Genomic DNA, 21,494 nt, shown 5'->3' with positions numbered 1-21,494 from the left:
CCCCCGCATCTCACCCCCAAAAAAGTTCACAAGGTTGACAAGTCTCCCCGTGCTAGTCCCAAGCTATACACCCTTGTTGTGGTGACCATTCAATATACTTGCGGATCAAATGGAAAGCCCCACCCCCACCCCTTATTCCCAGTGTAATGAATCGGCAAATGGAAGATTATTCGGAGTTGTTCCTGATGGTTCAATGATCTTATAGTCAGGCATAGGCCTATATGGTTCTCTTTGTCCTTCATTGCCGTCGAAGTTTGAAATGAATTAATCATGCTAGGAACTTCCGGGCAATGTTTAATTTTCTGTGGCAAGAAAAAAAGCTTCCCCCAGTCTCTCCTGGTTGACTATATAGAGCCTATATGGTCACACAATAGTATAGATAAGTATGATCCATGCAGACAGCTAGTATATATTTTTTTTAATTCAATCCAATTTCAGTTAAAGTTTCGAGTTGTAATTCGAGTCAGTCGAGATGAGGTGCCCCATGGTGGAGCTGGGTAACCCACCCCAACCCCGTTGCCGACTTTTTGGCATTTCGTTGGGAGCTGTTCGGAACAAGAAGCAGGAGAGTCAATTCTGGGAGTACAGTACGCTGGAAAGCAATACACTGACGTGATTTAGGAAAAAAAGTTTTTTGCTTTGACGGCCGATGCTCAGCGAGACACTTTTCAATGGAAATAACTATTAGTTTATTGTTCATGTACTTATTCCCTTTTTGCCAATCCTTTCTAAAGAGGGTGGAGCCGCCCCTTATGGCAACGTATTTTCCTTCCCTTTTCCGTTCAAGTTTCGTTATTTTTTAATTCGGGTCAAGGGGTGCAAGGACAGGGTTTACGTGCACCGGTTAGGAGGACGGGGTGCAGCTAGGGCAAGTGCTCTGTGATCGCCTAAAGGGCCCGTTGCCAGGAGTCCAAAAATAATTAAATATACATATTTATCTATATATGGTATATGACATAAAATGCTTTGTCTTACCCTCCTGATATATAACTAAAATTTATATATAAAATACAATGTAAGCTGTGACTCTGTTTATGTATAATTAATACCAATATTGGCTGAAATACCAATTGTTCACACATGACGGACTTGACTTTACGTTTGATACCCAATTTTGTAATCACTTCAGTCGTATTTTTCACTCATTCGCGTTTGTCTTTTTGTGACACCAGTCAGCGTAAATCAGACATAAAGTTCATAACTATAGTTTTTTGAGCTGTTTCTTGACGTCGACTGCTCACCATGTAGGCCTAAAAGAGTAAAAGCAGGGAGCTGCTAGAGCCTAGAGTAGCAGCGCCCTGGTCGAACTATTACGCCTGATGCAAAGCTCGACCGTAACCTATACTGTACAGCCCATTAGTTGTGAAAAGTTCTGAACGTAAAACAAAGCACAGAGTTTTGTATCACACAACACACACGAAAACGCGGCGTAATACCGCATACTACTGACCAGGGAGTTGTTCCATAACAACTCCCTGTACTGCCACAGACAAGAAACTATGCAGGAATTTCGCCAAGGCCACCGTTCAAGTAACCGAACCCGTTTATTGCTTACTAGCCGTAAATACTGGATTGCTGAGAAATTACGAGACAACAGCGACGAACCGGTAGAGGGTAGTATTGATATTATTTTTGAATCGGGTGGTGTGAAGGACAGAATTTACGAGGAAATTACGAGCGATCCCACCTTTAAAACATACATGGAGATGCGTTTTTTTCCTTCTTGTAAATTTCAAGTGAGAAATATATACTGGTGAAGCTGTTTCGTTCAAGAAATACGTACACTCTAGCAATGTCTTTGCCAAACTATATATTCTCAAGAAAGTGTTATAACCTCTCATTGTCAACAGTGGATGTCCTTTTAATATATGTGTTGGGTCAAGATAACCCAATTAAAGATTGCCTTTTGAGAAAAGGACTACCATATAATATTAACTGGAAGAGAGGGAGACTATAGATTGGAAACAGACAAATCAACCCTTTGTTCATAACAATTGTGAAAATATACACTAAAATGATAACATCAGTCTGAAATAATTTAAATAATTTCGATTTATTTGGCCTCGTCTATAAATCAGGTTACATTTGCATACATATATGTATGTATATATAGTACATACACCATCCTAGAACCTCAACAAGTCTTTTATCTTACTCCAGAATGTTTTATAAATATTTATAATATTTCAAAAATACAGGTTGACCAATGTAGATCACTTCTATATAGAAATCACTAGCATGGTAAATTTAAGCTGATGGTAATTTAAGCTGCATGGTAATTTAAGCTGCATGGTAATTTTAAGAGCCCTGCACTACTTAAAGGCATTTAAGACTCCCCCCCAAACTGCGTGCGGCCATCTGAAAAGTTAACTTTCTGTTGCTTGCAAGTGACGTTTGTTCGTGTCGCTACAAAATGCAGACAGTAATAAAACGTGATACCTTGTTATCTTTAGCTGGACCTGAGATGTCCATCGCTGTATCGTCTATTACACTGTGCTGTGGGTATTGACTGCAGCTGAATGTACTGACTGTACACTAGTGTCTAATTACTGACAGTAGCAAGCTGTGTGTGTATTTTCTGGGATCGAGGATGGTGGTGTCTAACACTTCTGTTACGCCTCATTCGAAACTAGGTCAGATTACTGACATTAGACATTTCTTTTTGCGCGTAATGTTCACACCCTTTAACACCCTTTTTTTTATAAGAATGTTTGTGATAACTTATGTATGGTCTTGATTCCTATATAAGAGTATAGCTGTTCCATTCTCCTCATAGAGATATCCATGGCAACATGAATATTCTGCAGCTTTCGAGCAAATATTGCAGACGAATACTGGTATCGTTCCCTTGCTTTCGTTTAAAATGTTCCAGGCCGTTTGGAGCTTTATCTTCAAACCACCTGTTACGTCATGTGATTTAGTATCCATGGTTACAGCTGTCATTATTTCACCGTCTTCACTGAAATGAATCTCTGGAATGAGGGTTGCATCTTCGTGGCTCGGAGGAAGTGTGTAGATTCCATCTACGTCGGTCAGAAAGACGACTCGTTTGGGTTTAAAATGAGATGCAAGGACCTGGAGAGGAAAATTATATTTCACAGAGAAATCAAACAAAGATAATATAGTAGTATAAACATGAGCTCTAATTTACAAAAACATTAGTGTTTACAAGCAATAATAATTTGAAGTGGTTTAGTTGTGGTCAGTTCTCCCAATCTCGATCTGACCATCAGGAAACACTTAGTAATTAGCTCTTGTGACATCTATTACAAGGAAAACGACGTTATTAGTTTTCTGTCACTAGGTTTAGAAAGCCTTATGTAGGAAGGAATATGTATCCCTATAGATAAGAATCATAGAGTTTATAGATCAGAGTATGATATTATGTATAGTACACCATGTTCAAAAAATTTATTTTTATCTACTTAGTCATATTTTTTCTTCTCATATTGCTTAAAGGATGTGAAGACTCGCACAAAAAGAAACGTCTAATGCCCGTAATCTGACCTAGTTTTGAATGAGGTGCAACAGGAGTGTTAGACACCACCAATGATCCCAGAAAATACACACACACCGTAGTGTACATTCAGTACATACAGCTGCGGTCAATACCCACAGTACAGTGTATAAACGATACAGCGATGGACATCTCAGGTCCAGCTTAAGATAACAAGGTATCATGTTTCATTACCCTGGTAGAAATTCCAGTAGAACCCAGTTAAAAAATCAACTAGGTTCTACTAGGGCCTACTATGTTTAACTGGTTTTTAACTGTGTTTAACTGGGTCTTACTGGGTTTCAACTGGGCTATGCTGTACATGAGCTAGGTTCAACTGGGTTTACACAATGTTCAACTGGGTTTGTTCAGGCCAAACTGAATTTGAACTATGTTTGAACTGATCCCGTTGGGCTTCAACTAGGTTTCACTGGTTTTTGCACTAGCCCAATTGGGTTTGAACTATGTTGACTAACCTGCCCTGTTGGGGTTGAACTAGGTTTCATTGGTTTTGCACTGGCCCAACTGGGTTTGGACTATTGGCTGGTGAACTGACCCAGCTGGGATTTAACTAGGTTTCACTGGTTTGCACAAGCCCAACTGGGTTTGAACTATGTTTACTGGTGAACTTTCCCTGTTGGGGTTGAACTAGGCTTCACACTGGCCCAACTGGGTTTGGACTATGTTGACTGCTTTTATTTTTGGCGTAATAATCAAATGTAAGTTCGTAAGCAGTAACCGTATCGTAATATATTGAAAATGCTAAACTAGCCAACTTATGAGGGGTGTAAAATAAATGTTTGTCATATTTATCACAGTTATGATTAAACGATTAAACGTTTGTACCGCAATGATTAAAAATAAAAATATTTACTATATAATAAATTTGAAAAAATTATGTTATACTTTGTTCGGCGATTTGAACAATTGGTAGGCAAAATGCCTTCCTAGTGCTAAATAGTATGATCCGACTAAATTTGAACTTTGACATTTGTCTTGCGTTGGGCTAAATTTATAAATTCCGAATCTGCAAACCACAAACGCCAACAGAAGCTTCGCAGAATTGCATTTGTAACCGATTTTGCCAACAATTTCAAATAATTACCGCGGCTAAGTTCCCTCCTTTGTGATCTTGCAGTACCTTTATATTATTGTTACATACTTGTTACGTTATAATTGATTATAAACGTGCTCTTTATCATAAATATTTGAATTGAACAGAAACTTTGTATATAATGGCCTAGGACTATAGTATAGACTAGGCCTAACAAACCGGTTCCCTACTAGGTATACTACTACATGGTACATTTACTAACGTTAGACATATTCTAACGTTATAGTTGACTAGCTTATACTTTATAGGGGCCTAACCTACAGTAGTTATACTCAAGTTAACACTATATTTAGCCGCATGATTTTAGGAAAGCTATTGTCAACTAGCGAACATAATGGCAACTTTTTAAGGTGTCACAAACAAAAGAGGCTCACAGATATTTCAAAATTTATGCAATTGCCTTGATTGTTGTTTCAAACATGAAGTGTCCTATTGGCATAATAACATACTTTGCAAAAGTCATTAGTGAAGTATACAGCATACACGTATACATGCTACAAATGTGAGGATGCCCTACACTGAACATTATGAACATATGATTAAACTATCAATCTAATTTTAAGTGAGGCTTCATTAGTACAGTGTAAGATGGTCAGCTCTTACATAAAGTTTTGTTTTGTACCATAGTTTTACTTGTTTATTAGTGCAGTGTTCACTGTACAGAGGGCTATACATTTGTACAGTATATTTGTATGTTGTCGTGTGTCAGCAAAAGGGTTGATTAACAATTCTCTTTCTTCTGGGTTGCTAGGCAACTATCTTGTTCTTCCTTGAAATTAGCCCTCACAGGAAATGGGGTCTGTGTGTATATATTTTAGGAACAAAGGAGTTTTGTGAGGGTATAGGTCGTTAGGCAGTTGGCTATGAGTATCTGAGCAAGGCAGTTGTAAAAGAAGAGAAAGATAGTTTAATGTTTAGATAGTTTGCTTTAAACCTTAATTTACATAGTTCAAGTTACTGTAGACCTTATTATTTTATGGAATTTGTGATACTCAAATGATAGTCTGGGACACTATTATAAAGGATACTATTTACTATAAAGGATATTATTTTACAATAAAGGATATTCTGGGACACCATCACTTATAAAGGACATTATTTACTATGTACAAAGGATATTGACATTATTTTACTGAAAGGATACTCTGGAAGACTATTTCAGATAAATTAAAGGATACTACTCTATTTTGTTGGGATCAGACATACCATTTATTGGGGATCAACTATACTGATGTCGTAGAATATCTGATGTCGTGGAAGATCTGAGGTCGTAGAATACTTGATATCACCAGCAGGCCAACTCACCAGAACAGACTTTTAAATTAAGTGTATTTCTTTATATTTTGGGTGCGCACCTCACCACTGTAAGTTATTTCATTTAATTCTTTGACTGATCCAAGATCAACTGTACTTTGTTTGTTATTCATAATTATAATTTCGTTTGATCCAATCCAGTTGAGTTCTCCATTTTTTTTATGTGTCTTGCTCTGTGTTTGGTCATCACACCAAACCCAGAGTTCTCTGATCAAGAACAAACATTTATTTTCAGTGGCTAACACCCTAACACATACAGTATAGATCTACTGAAAAATAATGAAAACTTCTTATAGTGTGGTGTTATATTGTGTAGATAACACCAGTTGAGAATCCCAGTTTAAACTATTTAATAATAAAAGCAGTAAAACATAGTTCACCCAGTTTAACCCAGCAAAACATAGTTCACCCAGTTGAACCCAGTAAAACAGTTCACCCAGTAAAACATAGTTGAACCAGTTGGACCCAGTAAAACATAGTTGAACCAGTTGGACCCAGTAAAACATAGTTGAACCAGTTGGACCCAGTAAAACATAGTTGAACCAGTTGGACCCAGTAAAACATAGTTGAACCAGTTGGACCCAGTAAAACATAGTTGAACTTGAACCAGTTGGACCCAGTAAAACATAGTTGAACCAGTTGGACCCAGTTCACCCATTTCAACCTAGTTCAAATTTGGGCCAATTTCCGTATAGAAAATTCCAGTTGAACCCAGTTCAAAATTTCAACTGGAATTTCCACCAGGGTACTGTCTGCATTTTGTAGCGACAAGAGAAAAACGTCACTTGCAAGCAACGGAAAGTTAACTTTTTAAAGATGGCGGCAAGCTGTTTGGGGCGAGTCTTCAATGCCTTTAAGTGTTACCTCTATGACAGTATCACCACTTAGTATGGTGCAACCTCTTGTCTGGTCAAGCACACAGTCTCCGTGTAAAACAGGAAGAAAACCATTTTCTAATAATCCTGTTATTGTTTCCAAGTCAGAAGATGTCACTTTTGATTTATCTTCAGTCCGCCATCCACTGCATGGCTGTAGGTTGAATGAATTACAAGATTGATGTTATAATAAATTAAGCAAACTAATTGGCAGCCAAACAGTAACATTCAGTAATCTTGTGTGTTCCTTAAAACTGTCTGAGAACAATTTGGAGACTAACGACCTCCAGGAAGGTACTTTTTGAAAACTTGTAGCCTTTATAGCATGCTATAATTTGGGGCCTATACTGACTACCTTTAAGCGTTCGTCAAAAGAAAACGAAAGGCACTTGCCTTTTCCTGCCAGTGGACATTCACAACATTAATTTAATACATAAAGTAGGTTGACAATTGTCATTCAAAACCTTTGGCATGATTTCAGTTCATTACATATAAGCCCTGTATTACTTCTTATTATCAGAACATATTCGGATGCTCTCAATAGCTTACAAGTACACAATTGACAATACTGATCATTTGTGTTGTTATTCAGGAAAATGACAGAATTTGATTTAACCAGTAGATTTTCTAAGTTCTTGGTTTGTTTATTTATTTTTTGAATGTGCTAAAAATATAATTGTGTAATTCTAGAACTGCTCATATTCCACATTTCAATGCAAAGCCTTCCTCAACTGGAATAATATATATGCATTGGGAGTACTGTATATATTATATCAGTACAGTAGATGGTGAAGTATACCAGAAAATGTGAGTCAAATTTTAAAGAAATGCCTGTTTGTGATGCATGCTAAATTTGTCCACTATAGATGTAACTTATTTAATTTGATCAAAATGATGTTTGCATCTAAGGTTTAACTCCCAAAGAAATATTCAATAGCGGCCGGTGGCTATGGGTCATTGAGGTAAATGAATCTGGAGGATTCATGTCAATTGGGTGTGCGCGTACCATGCATGGAGGGTCATGTGATGTGTTCCAGGGTGGTACCAAACTGATATTTCTCTATAGCAGTTCGAGAACAGTGTTAGTGACTTTGTGAAAGATTTGCACCAAGACGGATCGGACATGGGAACTAACGGCATAAGAAGGTACTGGTACTTCAGGCCTACGAAATAGTGCTAATATGCTAACGTTCAACCTTATTCTCTTGAATGAAGACAGGCCTTCTACATAATAGATCTTACTTATTAATACAGCTCCAGGGGCAAGCTTTGTCTCATAAAGCCTAACGTTATTACTACTTGCTATAAGTGAATGTAGAAATGGGAAATGTGGGGAAATGTTTAGTTCAGTGCAACCACGAAATTCTCCATGGAACAGAGCCAAATGCTGCTCGACGGGAATATAGCTATCACGTTAGGCTACAGGCACAGTTATTGCTAGGTAACAGGTGTCGTCTGCTGCTCTAAGCACGCATACACATTTACGTACTAGTTGGGTGAAATCATCATGCGTAATGGGGAGAGTAATATATTAGTACCACCCTGGAACACATCACATGACCCTCCATGCATGGTACGCGCGTATTTACTGTGTGATAGTTTCTCCAGATTCATTTACCTCGATGCTATGGGTATGCTGTTGCTGTACATCTATAAATGATGAACTATACTCACAGAAACGGATACAGCAGAAATACCAGCTTCGACAAGTGCAGAGACAAGTCTGTGATTCAGCTTAAAATGAAAGAAACAGAAATTGGACAAGGAGAAAACCTTAAACTGATTGCAGCAATATGATCATTTAATTCATTTATTTGTTTTATCGCCAATAGTATACAAAGGGAAAGGAAGTCTCCTGAAAAGTCATAAAAGACTTAACAAGGTAGGAGACTCCCTGGGAGAAAAGAAAAGAAAAATGAACAAATATTTATAATACAGAATATACGTAATGATTAAATATACAGTAATAATATCCTAGTGACGCTGAGATGGATACGTGAAAAGATTAAATGTTACTAGTACGAGTTAATGAACTCCTTTTTCATATGCCTGGTGAATGTGGGTTTTGAAGTAATGAGCTTCAAATTTTTTGATAGATCATTCCAAATTTGTATTGCTCTGTTTCGAAGACCGAATTTCCCTATGTTACTATGGTAAAAATTGCAATGAGCGTTGTCGGCTTGTCTTGTGTGATGGTTATGTAAGACTCTGTTACTACAAATAAAGTCATTAAAAGTGACTGGCAGTAATCCATTCCATGCTTTGTAAGCAAAGGTAGCAACCTTGACTGTTATAATATCACCGAGTTTTAATAAATTTAGGGACTTGAATATTCCACTAGTATGTTCAAGCGGTGGGGCATTAGCAATGTGACGTATAGCCCTCTTTTGGAGAATATTTAGGCGGTCAATGTTAACATTGTATGTACCAGACCAAATAGTTGTACAATAGGATAGGTGTGGCAGAACTAGTGTTTGATAAAGCATTCTAAGGACATGCTGTGGGAGGAAATATTTCAGTTTAGATAATATACCAGTATTTTTTGCTACAGTGTTACATACTGACGAAATATGGTTATTCCAAGAAAGTTTGCTATCAATATTAATACCAAGAAACTTAGTTTCAGTTACACATTTAATTATTTTGCCGTCCATCGTAATATCCTTATCCCAACGAAATGCTCTTTTGGTACTAAAAACAATATACTTAGTCTTATCAATATTAGTACTTAATTTGTTTGCTGAGAACCAATCACAGAACTTATCCAGTTCACAAGAGACAGTACTTTGGAGTGAATTTACGTTCTTCGAGTGAAAGAAAAGATTGGTGTCATCGGCAAATAAGACTGTATGAGCGATGTTGGAGACATGGCAGATATCATTAACGTATATATAATAAACAACAGAGGACCTAACACAGAGCCCTGAGGCACACCACATGCAATTTCACCAAGTCCAGAATTTGAATTCTTGTATGTAGTGTATTGTAACCTATTTGTGATATAGATCATTAGTCTACATTATTAGTCTAAGGTAGAATTATGATAAACATAAGATCATGCAGTGTATCATTTTACCTTGAAGGCCTGTTATGGAAGTTGTTAGAACTTGAGCCTATTGTGAATGAAACAATTGCATATATATAAACAAAACCTTGCATTGAGAGTGAATATATGAGAAATGAAATGTTTCCTGAAGTTCAAATGTGAGGGAATCATTATGTGAATTTTTAACATACTTCAGGCCCAAACAATACATTTTGTGTAGCAGTTTCAAAGGCTGTGAACATTGTCAATTACGACTTTACAAATCCTGTGTACAAAAATTCAGTGCTTCTTTGAACTTGTATACTGTACAGTAGCAATTCGCCCATTTTACAATACTAGATGCGATACTAGATAAACTAATCCCTGTACTGGGCAGACGGATGACCCATTGCTGTAAGGCTTCTCACCTTTGTAACTGAGAGTTTTGTGACAGCAAAACCTTTTCTAACATAAGCCTTGTCTTCACATGAGCTTTCTGTATCAAACCCATCACTTACTCCAAATTCCTTTGCCTGGAAATGACCAAATGACCTGAAATGAAATGGTTATGTATTTTCAATATATATATGTGTTTCCACATTAATCTCTACTGCTCTTATACTAGTTCCAATAATCCCAGTAATAAATTGTATAACATGCATCCACAAAACTAACATTTCTGTTGTAACTACTGTATACTGTAAGTCTAGGGCACTTGGTATTACATCAATGAATATTGGAACATTTCTAGGCCTAAGCTAAAATACCTTTGTACATCAAGTAGGCTAGAGATATGTAAATAATGGATATTCTGGGGCAAACAAAATGGTCTTGAAAATTTTGCTCAACTATTGAACTAATACTTTAAAGTAGGCTGCTGTCAGTTTGATATCCTATGAATTCAATGAGCTCCTAAGGAAGAAACTGTGAGTTTGAACCCATAATTAGTGAGAGAAACATTTGATAAGGATACAACTGAAATGAATACATCCTTACTATTGACCTTCCAATGTGTGCAGAGGTTGAAATTTAGGTTCTTGTTCATGTGAGGTGGGGATCCCTCGAGGGCCGGACCTACAATGTACAATGGTACTAAACTTTTAAGTGGAGTAGCCAAAGATCTCACCCAGCTCCGTGAACAATGATGCATTTTCCCTCGACCTTTCTGATGATTTCAATTGCAAAAGACCATGCATCTGCATTGATGGTTTCAAATTCATCCTTCTTGGTAATTGAACTGCCACCAAATTTCACAATACATTCTAATTCAATTGGAGGCATGGTCAATTTCAAGGTAGTTCTGGAAGCAATGTGAGTCCTCAACAATATCGTGACTCGAACACATCGTTTTCAGTACCAACACGTTCAGCTAAATTCTGCGGCTTAATTGAGTCTGTTACCTCGCAAAAGTTAGTTAAGTTCCCTTCTAACTCTAAGTTTAGAAATGATTACAAACAAATTTGATACATTTTACTTCTTGTCAAGGAAAGAATGGAAATTGATAGCATCGACCTACACTTACAACCCAGTTTGAAACTTACAAAGATCTGAACCTAGCTGCACACATTCACTTGAACATTCAGTCTCATATTCCAACCGCATATTATGTGACAAGTGTATCATGTTTACATAATTTTGTAGTAAGCTGCTGACTCTCGAGTATGCGCAGTAGATACAACAGTTCAGTTCAGTTCAGTCAATATATTTCGCATATACATAGAAATACAAAACAGTGCAGTAATGGTATACTAGAAAAAAACATAAAATGTTTATCAAAGCTAGTAACCCTTAAGAAAAGAAAGAACATAACAGAACAGAACAAAATAAGAAAGAAAAACAAAATGTACTAAACAAATTTGACAATAATAACATGGCACCCCACTCACGAAAACACTACATCCGCTAAATACACTTGTCCTGGAATCAATGCGTCGTCTCTTTCTCTGACAAGAAACGTAACACATTCAACCTCAAATTCCAGCCACACATTCGGCGTGAACAGAATATAGTTAAACCTACCAATGCAATCGAGTTCACGTTTACGAACAAACTAACATAAAGCCCGTGTCTCATCGTGCTAATCTTGTATTTTGATTTCCACTATTGTGATGAATAACATCAATCCGAATGTTATAACGATGTTGTGTTCACATATAGTCTGACTGTGACACATCATGCTGTTTCGCAATAGTTTTACCCAAACTTGGACACGCAATTTAAGATTATCCTTTTAAAATAAAAGAATAAACACATTTCCAAGAATTCATTGAGAAAGAGAATTGCCTATATATGTACTGAAAACGAATTCAGCAAAGATGGGGTGGGTGCGGGTCCTGAAATCTGCAACCGAAATATCTTCAACATTCCCCGCCCCCCCCCGGCCCCGCACGGCGCCGCCACCCATGCAACTGGCATATCCTACAAAACCACTTTCACTATACAAAGGCGTAGACTACATTGTCGCTTGTCTATTGCTGTGAATTAGCTCGATACAATATTGTGACTTCAACTTCAAGCAACCGAAATGGTTACCTTCAGTGACCACTGACCACCGTACGGCATGAACATCATATTATCAGTTACAAATCAATACAATTTGAGATAAAGTATGTGAAGTTCAGAACACCAGTCTCGGTATAGCTTTTATGGGGATGGGGGGGATGGGGGTAGTTGGGGAGCTTGGAAAGTTGCTGTCAGTAGTAGTAGCCGAAGTATTTTTTCTCACTGAAATATTTAATTACAAGTATTTAATTTAATACTTCTGAATGTCTGAATGCTTCTTGATATTTATCATTGAAAAAACAAAAATCCACACAAACTTGTTGTTATTAGCTATTGATTGTAATCTTTATAAAAGAAAATATATTTGGCATGTATGTAGATGTAAAGATCCATAGGATTGAAGTAACTGCAGTAAAGAGAGACGGCACATTGACACAAATATAGATATGTTGAGAGCAGTTTAGGAAAAGGCTGTAGTTTGAGGAAGATGTGGGAATCACCGTAGCTATATGGGTGTCGCAAGTATAAAATGCTCGCGTAACTCGTCTTAATTTGATGAATGATTGCATTAATATAGCATTAAAAATGAAGAAGTTAACATATTTTGTCTCATTTGACCAAAGTTTTGTAATTTTCATGATTGTTGTGATATACTAAATTTGTTCGAATTTTCGTTCTTTTACGGAAAGCTTCGGCAGTGACGTCACAAGACGAACACAGATCTATGTGGCTTCTTATGTTACTGTGTCACGTGCACTATGTAATAAATGTATTGACTTCTTGGTCGTAGCACTAGCAGTCAAGAATAATATATATATATATATATATATATATATATATATATATATATATATATATATATATATATATATATATATATATATATATGGGCTTACTGTATCTACATATACAGCTGGTATTGTTCTTTCAATTGGGTTTGTTGTTATAGATATAACTGCAATGATATTGAGCATAATCATCCCACAAAGCATATTTGTTTTATTATCTCTATATTATTGCTTTGTCAGAAGGATGAGTACTTCAGTGACCTTTATTCACTATTATTGCTATTTTAAAAAGAGGCTATAGTAGCATCTGTACATTATATAAAAAATATTTCCGTCTCTGCATTTTCCTGTCTTTAAGGCATGTTGCCTGCATCCGGTTAATGCCACTAGCATTTGTTAAACATGCTATAGCCTGTCTGTGATAAAGATTATGTCCCAGAAGGATGTGCAATTACTGTGTAAATCATACCTAGAAATAATTAAAAGTAAATTGTTCCCAGGTTACAGCAGGAAAAAGTTTCACCGTCCCAGGCAAAAGATTACAAATCTATTTGTGTATTTGACATATTGTGGTACGCTGGTATTTAAAATGAAGTCTATAGTGTAGGTCATGCTATGTCCCAAATTCAATTAAGATTCCAGAAGATTTTCTGGGATTTTTGGAGGGATGTGCCTTTGACCGGGACTGTCTACACACATATATGTGTACTGGATTTCAACTCGTTATAATACTCATTATAGCCCAGCATAATGCATACCTGCCAACTCTGTGTATGTATGTATGTATTATGATGATGGTTATATAAATGTATGATGATGATGATGATGATGATGATGATGATGATGATGATGATGATGATGATGATGATGATGATGATGATGATGATGATGATGATGATGATGATGTTGATGATGATGATGATGATGATGATGATGATGATGATGATGATGATGATGATCTCTAATCTCTAGTCTAGTCTCAAAAAAATCCCCCCCCCACAGGGGGGAGTTGTTTATGACAGTTATCACTATCACATAGACCATTGATGATGATTGCGTCTGTGTCTCCTGTCCGTATATGTAGGGGAGGGGTGGGTTGTGTCTCTTTTAATCTTTACGATTTTGTGTTATTTCGACAAACCCTTCCGCTGAAATGAATTAATTAGCTCTAATAAAGGTATGATATATCAGTAAAATCCTAATCCAAACAGAAGTTCATATATTTGTGGAGGTCACTTACAGTTGCAGACGTTGAAGTCACACGCGAAACCGATAAAATTATTTACATTTACTTATTAGCATATGCGTCATCAACTTGTAACAGTTGCATGCAGCTGTCAGAATATAGAGACACACTTTGTTTTCCCACAACAATTTTAGTCTTTGAAGGATACTGATCAGCTCCTTACTTTTCACTTTCTCAAAATGAAGGTTCTTCAAACGTTTCTTGTGGTAGTCGTCGCTGTGGAAGCAGGTAAGTTTAGTCCTACGTTTTACTAGAGAAGGCAAGTTAGAAACCAGAAATATGAAAGAAAGTCCGTTCCTTTTATTGCTGACATTTAGACAATCATATTCCACTAGCACTGCAACGTTCTTATCCTCAAACATGACATTCTGGTTTGAGCATATGCGTGAACATATTATCTGAGTTATTCAGTTGAGTCACTGTTAACAAAATAGAGGATAGGGGTGCAGGGAAGGGGGGGGGTGACGTCGTTGTTGCATTTGTACTACGTAAACCCTTACGTTTAAATTGAAAATCAATAGTCATTGATTTTCATCATTTTTATGCCGTTTATACACTTCGTAACATGTATCAAAATGTTAACCAATATTTATAATTTATATTATTGAACAGAAAGAAACAAATGATTAAAGAGATATCGTGTTTCCTAGCTTTTTTCATTTATTTTCTTGATTAACGTAAATCAGAGATCTTGAAATAAATAATAATATATACAGTCAACTGCTAACAAGTAGTGTTAACAATGTAGCTTGAAATATTTTCCGCTATTGCAGTTCGATTCACAACAATGTTCAAAACGTAAATTCATTCAACTACCTAAATTGTTTAGTCACAACGTATTTTCATTAACCAACTCACCCCTGACACGTAACGTGTCATAAAACATTCGACCAATTGAAATTACTTATGACTGAACCCTTCAGTAATTAATTATGGCCTAACCCAAAAGTACGCTACAAAGCCTATAACCCTTGTGTAGTGTCAGATTTTCTTACGTCGTTGAATGAATTTAAATTGTTGAACTGCAACAGCGCCACATATCGCTGATCAAGAGTACACTTACTGCGATCGTTTTTTGTGATGCTGATTGGATTTAAATTGATGTTAACTGCCATAGCGCCGACGTTTTACTTGTCTTTACTAGTTAATATAAGATTAGTACTAATTAAAATAATGCCATTGTTAATTAGATCAGGCTACTATACTAAGTATATAAGACGTTGCTACTTCCAAAACGTCGTTGCTACTGCCTTGCAACAGGTTCATACCAGGACGTTGCTACTAATGCGTTGCTGCCGTTAATTAAGGTTGCCCTATGCGCGTTCTATAGGTAAAGGCTGGAACCAGTGACTTAAAGTTGATCAATCTTCAAGGGTTACAGATAATTAGTTATGCAGTATAGGCTACGTTGAACTTTCCTCGTTTTTCTTCTAGCCTATCAGGAGAATGCGTGCTCCTCCTACGAACACAGTGACTACGGTTGTACTGGACAATGTATGGACAATGGTGCGACCGCCTGCCCCGGAGGGAATACCATCAGTGGTTTGTGCCCACAGCAAGCAAACCATGTGAAATGCTGCTTTACAGGTACTTAGCTTATTAACCAGGCCTGACTGTAATCTCATGTTAAGCCATATTCAGTCTCAGTCATAAATATTCATGAGACCAGCACCCTAAATACTACTACGGCTCTCTATTGGGAAAATAAATATTAATCCTCAATGGACAGCTAATGTATATGTGGGATAATGGACAGTCACGTACCATTATCCGAATGCATGTAGATTTATAGCTTCGGCAGCCCAAGCTTTAATTTAGACATATATGAATCAGGACATTTTATTCACCAATAAGGATATCACCAATCTTCCCTTTCAAGGCAACAAAGTGTTCTGAAATGACCTCATTTTCCCAATACATATATATGTACTTCCATCCACTCCACGTAATCACCTCCTCCCCACCCCTGGCCAAATAAAGTCAGTGCATATATACTATAAGTAACAAAAAAATACATACTCCTATATTGCTTATTGACTCATTTTTGTGAAGGAGGTGGATTGTACGCAATGTGAACCAAAACTGTAACATGAATGCTCGCTAAAAGAGGACACGTTATTTTCGAGGATTTTCAGTGCACTGCCCGTCTACACAACAAGTCTATAGCTGCGCTCCTGATATATGTCCTTTCGTTAATAGCTCCATGCTGTTAACCACTAACAAACGTGTGAATATTCATATATAGGAAACGGTCAGAGAAAAGTTTTTTATCTTTACCGAATAATGTATGTACATGTATGTATGTATTTTAGACCGTCATCATCCTCCTGTAAGCAGGAAGTCGCGAAGAAGCCTCATTGGCTTATCAAAGCCGCACGCTGATCGAAGTCAGTCTCTTATACATTCATATTTAACGTCCATGAAGATTATGAATTGTCAATTGTCAACAACTCTGTAACTGGAAGACATGCATTAATCTTGGAGTGACTCGAACCGGGGATCTTATGATTGGAACGCACTGGCGTTAACCACTGAGCTTAACACTCCACAACATTTATAATGAAAACAAGCATAATGTAATTTGTTTTCTTTATTAGCTGATTCGGACACAGAGTGCACCAATTATAACCACCCCACTGCTGGTTCAGTTGGTCATTGTATTGATACATCATCTTGTCCCAATGGTTACTACATCTCTGGGTTGTGTCCAACAAAAGCTGCCGGTATCAAGTGTTGTTTCGATAAACCAACTGGTACCTGTGGTAGTGGAGGCGGTGTCGGAACGCAACCTGGTGAGTAAACTGTGGCCGGCACAATATGTTGACACAATGTGTTGGCATGCATGTATACTGATGATTATGGTGGAATAATAAGCTATTTCCATATACTATACAAAACGGCATGCGTGGTTGTTGCTACAAATTGACGCCGTTGCTAACGAATATTGCCCTTTCTGCGTTCCATAACTGATTGCTGCTTTTAAATAAGCCTAGGATCGCCTGTCTGCTTAATATGGTCATATTCAGTGACCCTTGAAGAAGGAGTACTTAGAATATAGTTAAGGGTCCTTATACGTAAGTGGAGCGACATTTCGCAACTTTTGAATTAAAATTTCGTTAAAAGTTCAATTTTCTTTTAATTTTTTTTTTAAATGTAAGTTCACGTTTGTTAGGCGGTTCCATCGCAACCTGCCTGGGCAATTTATCAGTTACGTTATAATATGTTGTCTCACGTTGTGACACACTAGGTCCAGTACCAAGCGATTGCATGGCCTGCATCTGTGAGGTCGAAAGTAATTGTAACGAAAATATTGGATGCAGATGGGATGTTAACTCCGACTCTTGTGGACCTTTTCAAATCAAAAATGACTACTACAGTGATGCTAAACTGATGAGTAACAACTTGGGTACAGGTGAGTAGAGTGTAGGCCTGACGAGACGGGGAAGGGTGAGGAAGAGGGGTATTGGAGACAAAGCATCAGGCACGAGTCAAAATGGGAAAAAAGAATGTTCTCTTATTTTTTAATATAGTTTAAGAAGAAAATGAAGAGTAAAACCAGAATGCATTGAGGTTTCGATGACTTCATTGTACTAAATTTCTGCTTGTTAGTATATAGAAATAGCTGTCACAATATAAATGGGCCGAACCACTTTCTTGATGTACAATATTACACTATGGCATGATAAACACAGGTCAGTCTACTGTACGTGGCAATACCAATACACACCTCCACCAAAAACAATAGGCGTCTTGTATTCAATGTGATGCATCCACACACCAAGTATGATAAGTATCTCCTATAGGCATTTGAGAATTAAAACTCACTTTTACACATTTACTAAAGTGTAAAGAAAGCCTAAGAAATATTTTGTTTTCCTCTTGTTTTCATGAAATTCTCTAGATTGGGTATCTTGTACCACGGAGCAGGAGTGTGCTGAAAGGACAGTACAAGCATACATGTCCCGTTACGCAACATCCTCTAGGATTGGGTACACCCCTGGTTGCGAAGAGTTCGCCCGTATTCACAACGGAGGACCTAACGGGTACCTCTACTCGTCAACCGATGGCTATTGGAGCAAGGTATCCGCTTGTCTGTGATAGATGTGAAGAAATTATGCTTTAAAGGAAGAAAAACCCTTAAAGTAAAGGTCACGAATCTCCAGTAATAAAGCAAATCGATCATAAGAAAATCACCCAAAATTAATACATATTCTTAAAATATGTTATAAAACTAAAACGTATATATATTTCATGTTGTAATTAAAAATCGTTAAAAATGTCAAACGTTTAGCTAATTGAGAATATAGTTTAGTATTGAAAATTATCGTGTTCTGTAATTATTGTTTGTTATTATCATATTTTGTTTATATTTTGCTAGTGTTATTCCCCTTAGACAAACCGTATTTCAGTCTGATGTGTTACGCCTAATTTTGAAGCAAAATATCTAACGTTTTGTCATGAAGTCGCATTTTTAATGGTACTATGCCCCATGTTCGAGATGGAATGAGAAACATTTTTATGATAAAACTGTTACATTTCGAGATATATAGGAGCAATTTTCGACATGAAACGTCGGAATGTAACGAGAAACATCACATATTCTAGATGAAACTTTTAAAATCATAGAGATACAATTTACAAATTTTGATATAAATTGTCCAAATGACAATTGAGATCAAACGTCAAAACTATGAGATAAAATGTCAAACTTTGAAGAGAAAGCATCGAGTTCTTCAAGTAAAAACAGTCATCATTTCGAGCTAAAACGAAAGGAAGGAAACTTTGAGATATGAAACGTGTCACCGTCGAGATGAAACTTCAAAATGTCCACATGAAACAGAAATTTCAAGATGGGCCACCGTAGCATCTATACAGAAATGAAATTCGTCTGCAGAACGACTCCACCACGAGCTTTCACCCTCACGTTTTGAGAGCAATTAGGCTATAGGTCACTGAATTATTCCTACCAATCCATTTCCCTTTTACGAATAACCTTACCCAGCAGTAATTACTGTGCCACCTGTAACACATGTTACCGTGTTGCGAACACAGCGCAGTAGTTACTGATGCACGGGCGTAGTACATGAACAGTAGTTACTGTACTAGCTATGAGTATCGGGTGTCCATAAAATAAACAACAGTAACAAATAATGTTCAAACTACAAATTACGTTATATACATATATACTCTTCAAACAGCGAGCAGTACAATACTCGAAAGGTACAATAATTAATAATCAGTACAATACAATATAATAGTACGTAATAGCACCCACGTGCTTAACGATAAACAATACATGCTACGAACCCGTAAATCCAAGGTCCAAATATATAACCTAACATATGTACTTTGTACAGTAAAGTACAGCCTAGCCTAAGGGCAACACTTAAAACTACAATTCAATTAACTAACAATAGGGCACATACAGCAATTATGAAACAATATTTATCACTTAAACTCTTACTAAACTGAGTACAGCTCGTTCGCGGAAAATAAGCTCGCGGCGCGTAAGGTCGTGGACATCGAAAATACATACATCGAGACTCCATCACCCTCTCGCCAGCTCGCTGCATGTTGGTAGAACCGCCATCTTGGAAAACCAGTGGTTTCGAGCCTGAAGCCTATAACCATCCAAAACCTCAGGCATCCTGCCTCTAAGAAGGTGGACATCTCCTTACTGACTCTAGATATGAGTAACTCTGGGCAATTTACGACCCGAATGCAATAAAAATTAATCAAAATAGTAATTACTAAGGGGTTTACGAGGCGAACCCCGGAGCTCTGCAAGGACGCTGCTAGACATAATGATAGCGTGTACAGAACTAACAAAACACACTTGCAAAAGCTATGTGCACTTACTAACTCTACAAACTGACTATTACATAACACATATAAATATTCATAGGGTGCAAGCAACACAATTTCACTTCACTACACTAGCGTAATGCAAACGTTATCTCATAGGCTGGTCGGTGGGAGGTACGGTATATTATGAAGCAAGTTTTGCACAAATTGACCCCTGGTAACTCCAAATGACATTTGTCTTGCAAGAAACAAACAAACAATAGGCTCTCGTGTCACAACTACAAACTATGAGCTTGGTCCGAGCTTCCCTTCTTGGTAAATTGTGTTTATAATGTTTTCTAATTTGACCCCATCAGGTGGCCTCAAATGACTCTTGAACTCTAAAATCAATAGGCGCCTTCTTTTCAATGTGGTACTCCTACACACCAAATATGAGATTGGGGCAAGCTTCCCTTCTTGAGATACAGGCGCGTAGCCAGGAATTCGCCAAGGGAGGGGCGAAACTGTAGATTCTGCATTGCAAACTATCTAAGCGAACCCCCCCCCCCCAGCTGGCGCGGAGCGTACAAGAAAATTTTGGCTGTAATTGCCTCCCAGATCGCCGGAAATGGCACTTCCCATGCCTTGTTAGTTGCATCTTAGCATTTTCTCTTTTGAAAATACTAGCAATATCATAAAAACCTTAAAAAAAATTGTAAAAAATATGCTCAAGGGGGGGGGGGGGGGCGGCTGCCCCCCTTCGCCCCCCCCCCCTTGGCTACGCGCCTGTTGAGATATCGTGTTTACAAGCAAGGTGTCACGAAGTAAAGGTTACGATTATCAACGCAACCAAAAGCATTTTTGGAATTTGATAAACATATCATATTATCTGTTGTGACCAAATTTGATTTCCAGTTTAGTCTTTGCTCCTTTAATTGTTTTATAGCGTCCTCGTTTTTAGTGAGTGAAATCTTAGGGTGGCATACTCCTATTAGAGTCTATATCAATCCGCTCGATTGTTCTCCTATCTCAGGAAAAGTGCCAAAAAGCAGCGGGAGAACATCTTTTGTGACCTGTTATCAATCATAATCTAGTTTTTTGTGGCTTGCATGTTGAAGAGCATGAATGGAAGTACATGTGGTGAGAAAATTGGGTAAATTGAGGCAATTTTAGACCCCTTTAGGCCTCCCGGGAGCAGCGTAGGAAATTTGTTTACCACTGAGTGAAGAGGTTTGTTTACAAGTGACGAAAACTTCCGGCTCGGATAGCAAAAAATCTACATAGTCATGGTACGGAAAATTGATGGTGTGCCATGAAAGGCCAACTTGTCAGCTATCCGGTGATGGGTAG

The 21,494-nt window shown here is 37.4% G+C and overlaps 2 protein-coding genes across 2 annotated transcripts; one reads left to right on the top strand and one right to left on the bottom strand.

Annotated features, from left to right (window-relative positions):
* Nucleotides 1-1,899: 1,899 nt before the first annotated feature.
* Nucleotides 1,900-11,299, bottom strand: LOC139969575 (uncharacterized). The gene is made up of 5 exons (XM_071974672.1): nt 10,951-11,299; nt 10,253-10,376; nt 8,474-8,533; nt 6,789-6,953; nt 1,900-3,075 (listed from the first exon to the last, which is right to left on the bottom strand). The coding sequence occupies exons 1-5, from the start codon at nt 11,103-11,105 to the stop codon at nt 2,722-2,724; spliced, it is 858 nt and encodes a 285-aa protein (XP_071830773.1). The 5' UTR covers nt 11,106-11,299; the 3' UTR covers nt 1,900-2,721.
* A 3,135-nt stretch (nt 11,300-14,434) lies between these two features.
* LOC139969596 (uncharacterized) lies at nt 14,435-18,638 on the top strand. The gene is made up of 5 exons (XM_071974701.1): nt 14,435-14,588; nt 15,795-15,947; nt 16,958-17,152; nt 17,608-17,772; nt 18,262-18,638. The coding sequence occupies exons 1-5, from the start codon at nt 14,540-14,542 to the stop codon at nt 18,456-18,458; spliced, it is 759 nt and encodes a 252-aa protein (XP_071830802.1). The 5' UTR covers nt 14,435-14,539; the 3' UTR covers nt 18,459-18,638.
* Nucleotides 18,639-21,494: the final 2,856 nt, after the last annotated feature.

The sequence above is a fragment of the Apostichopus japonicus genome, chromosome 7, assembly GCF_037975245.1.
Source record: "Apostichopus japonicus isolate 1M-3 chromosome 7, ASM3797524v1, whole genome shotgun sequence".
In the NCBI taxonomy this organism is placed as follows: domain Eukaryota; kingdom Metazoa; phylum Echinodermata; class Holothuroidea; order Aspidochirotida; family Stichopodidae; genus Apostichopus; species Apostichopus japonicus.
Note: the sequence above shows the minus strand (reverse complement) of the source record. Positions and strands in the feature narration are given on the sequence as shown.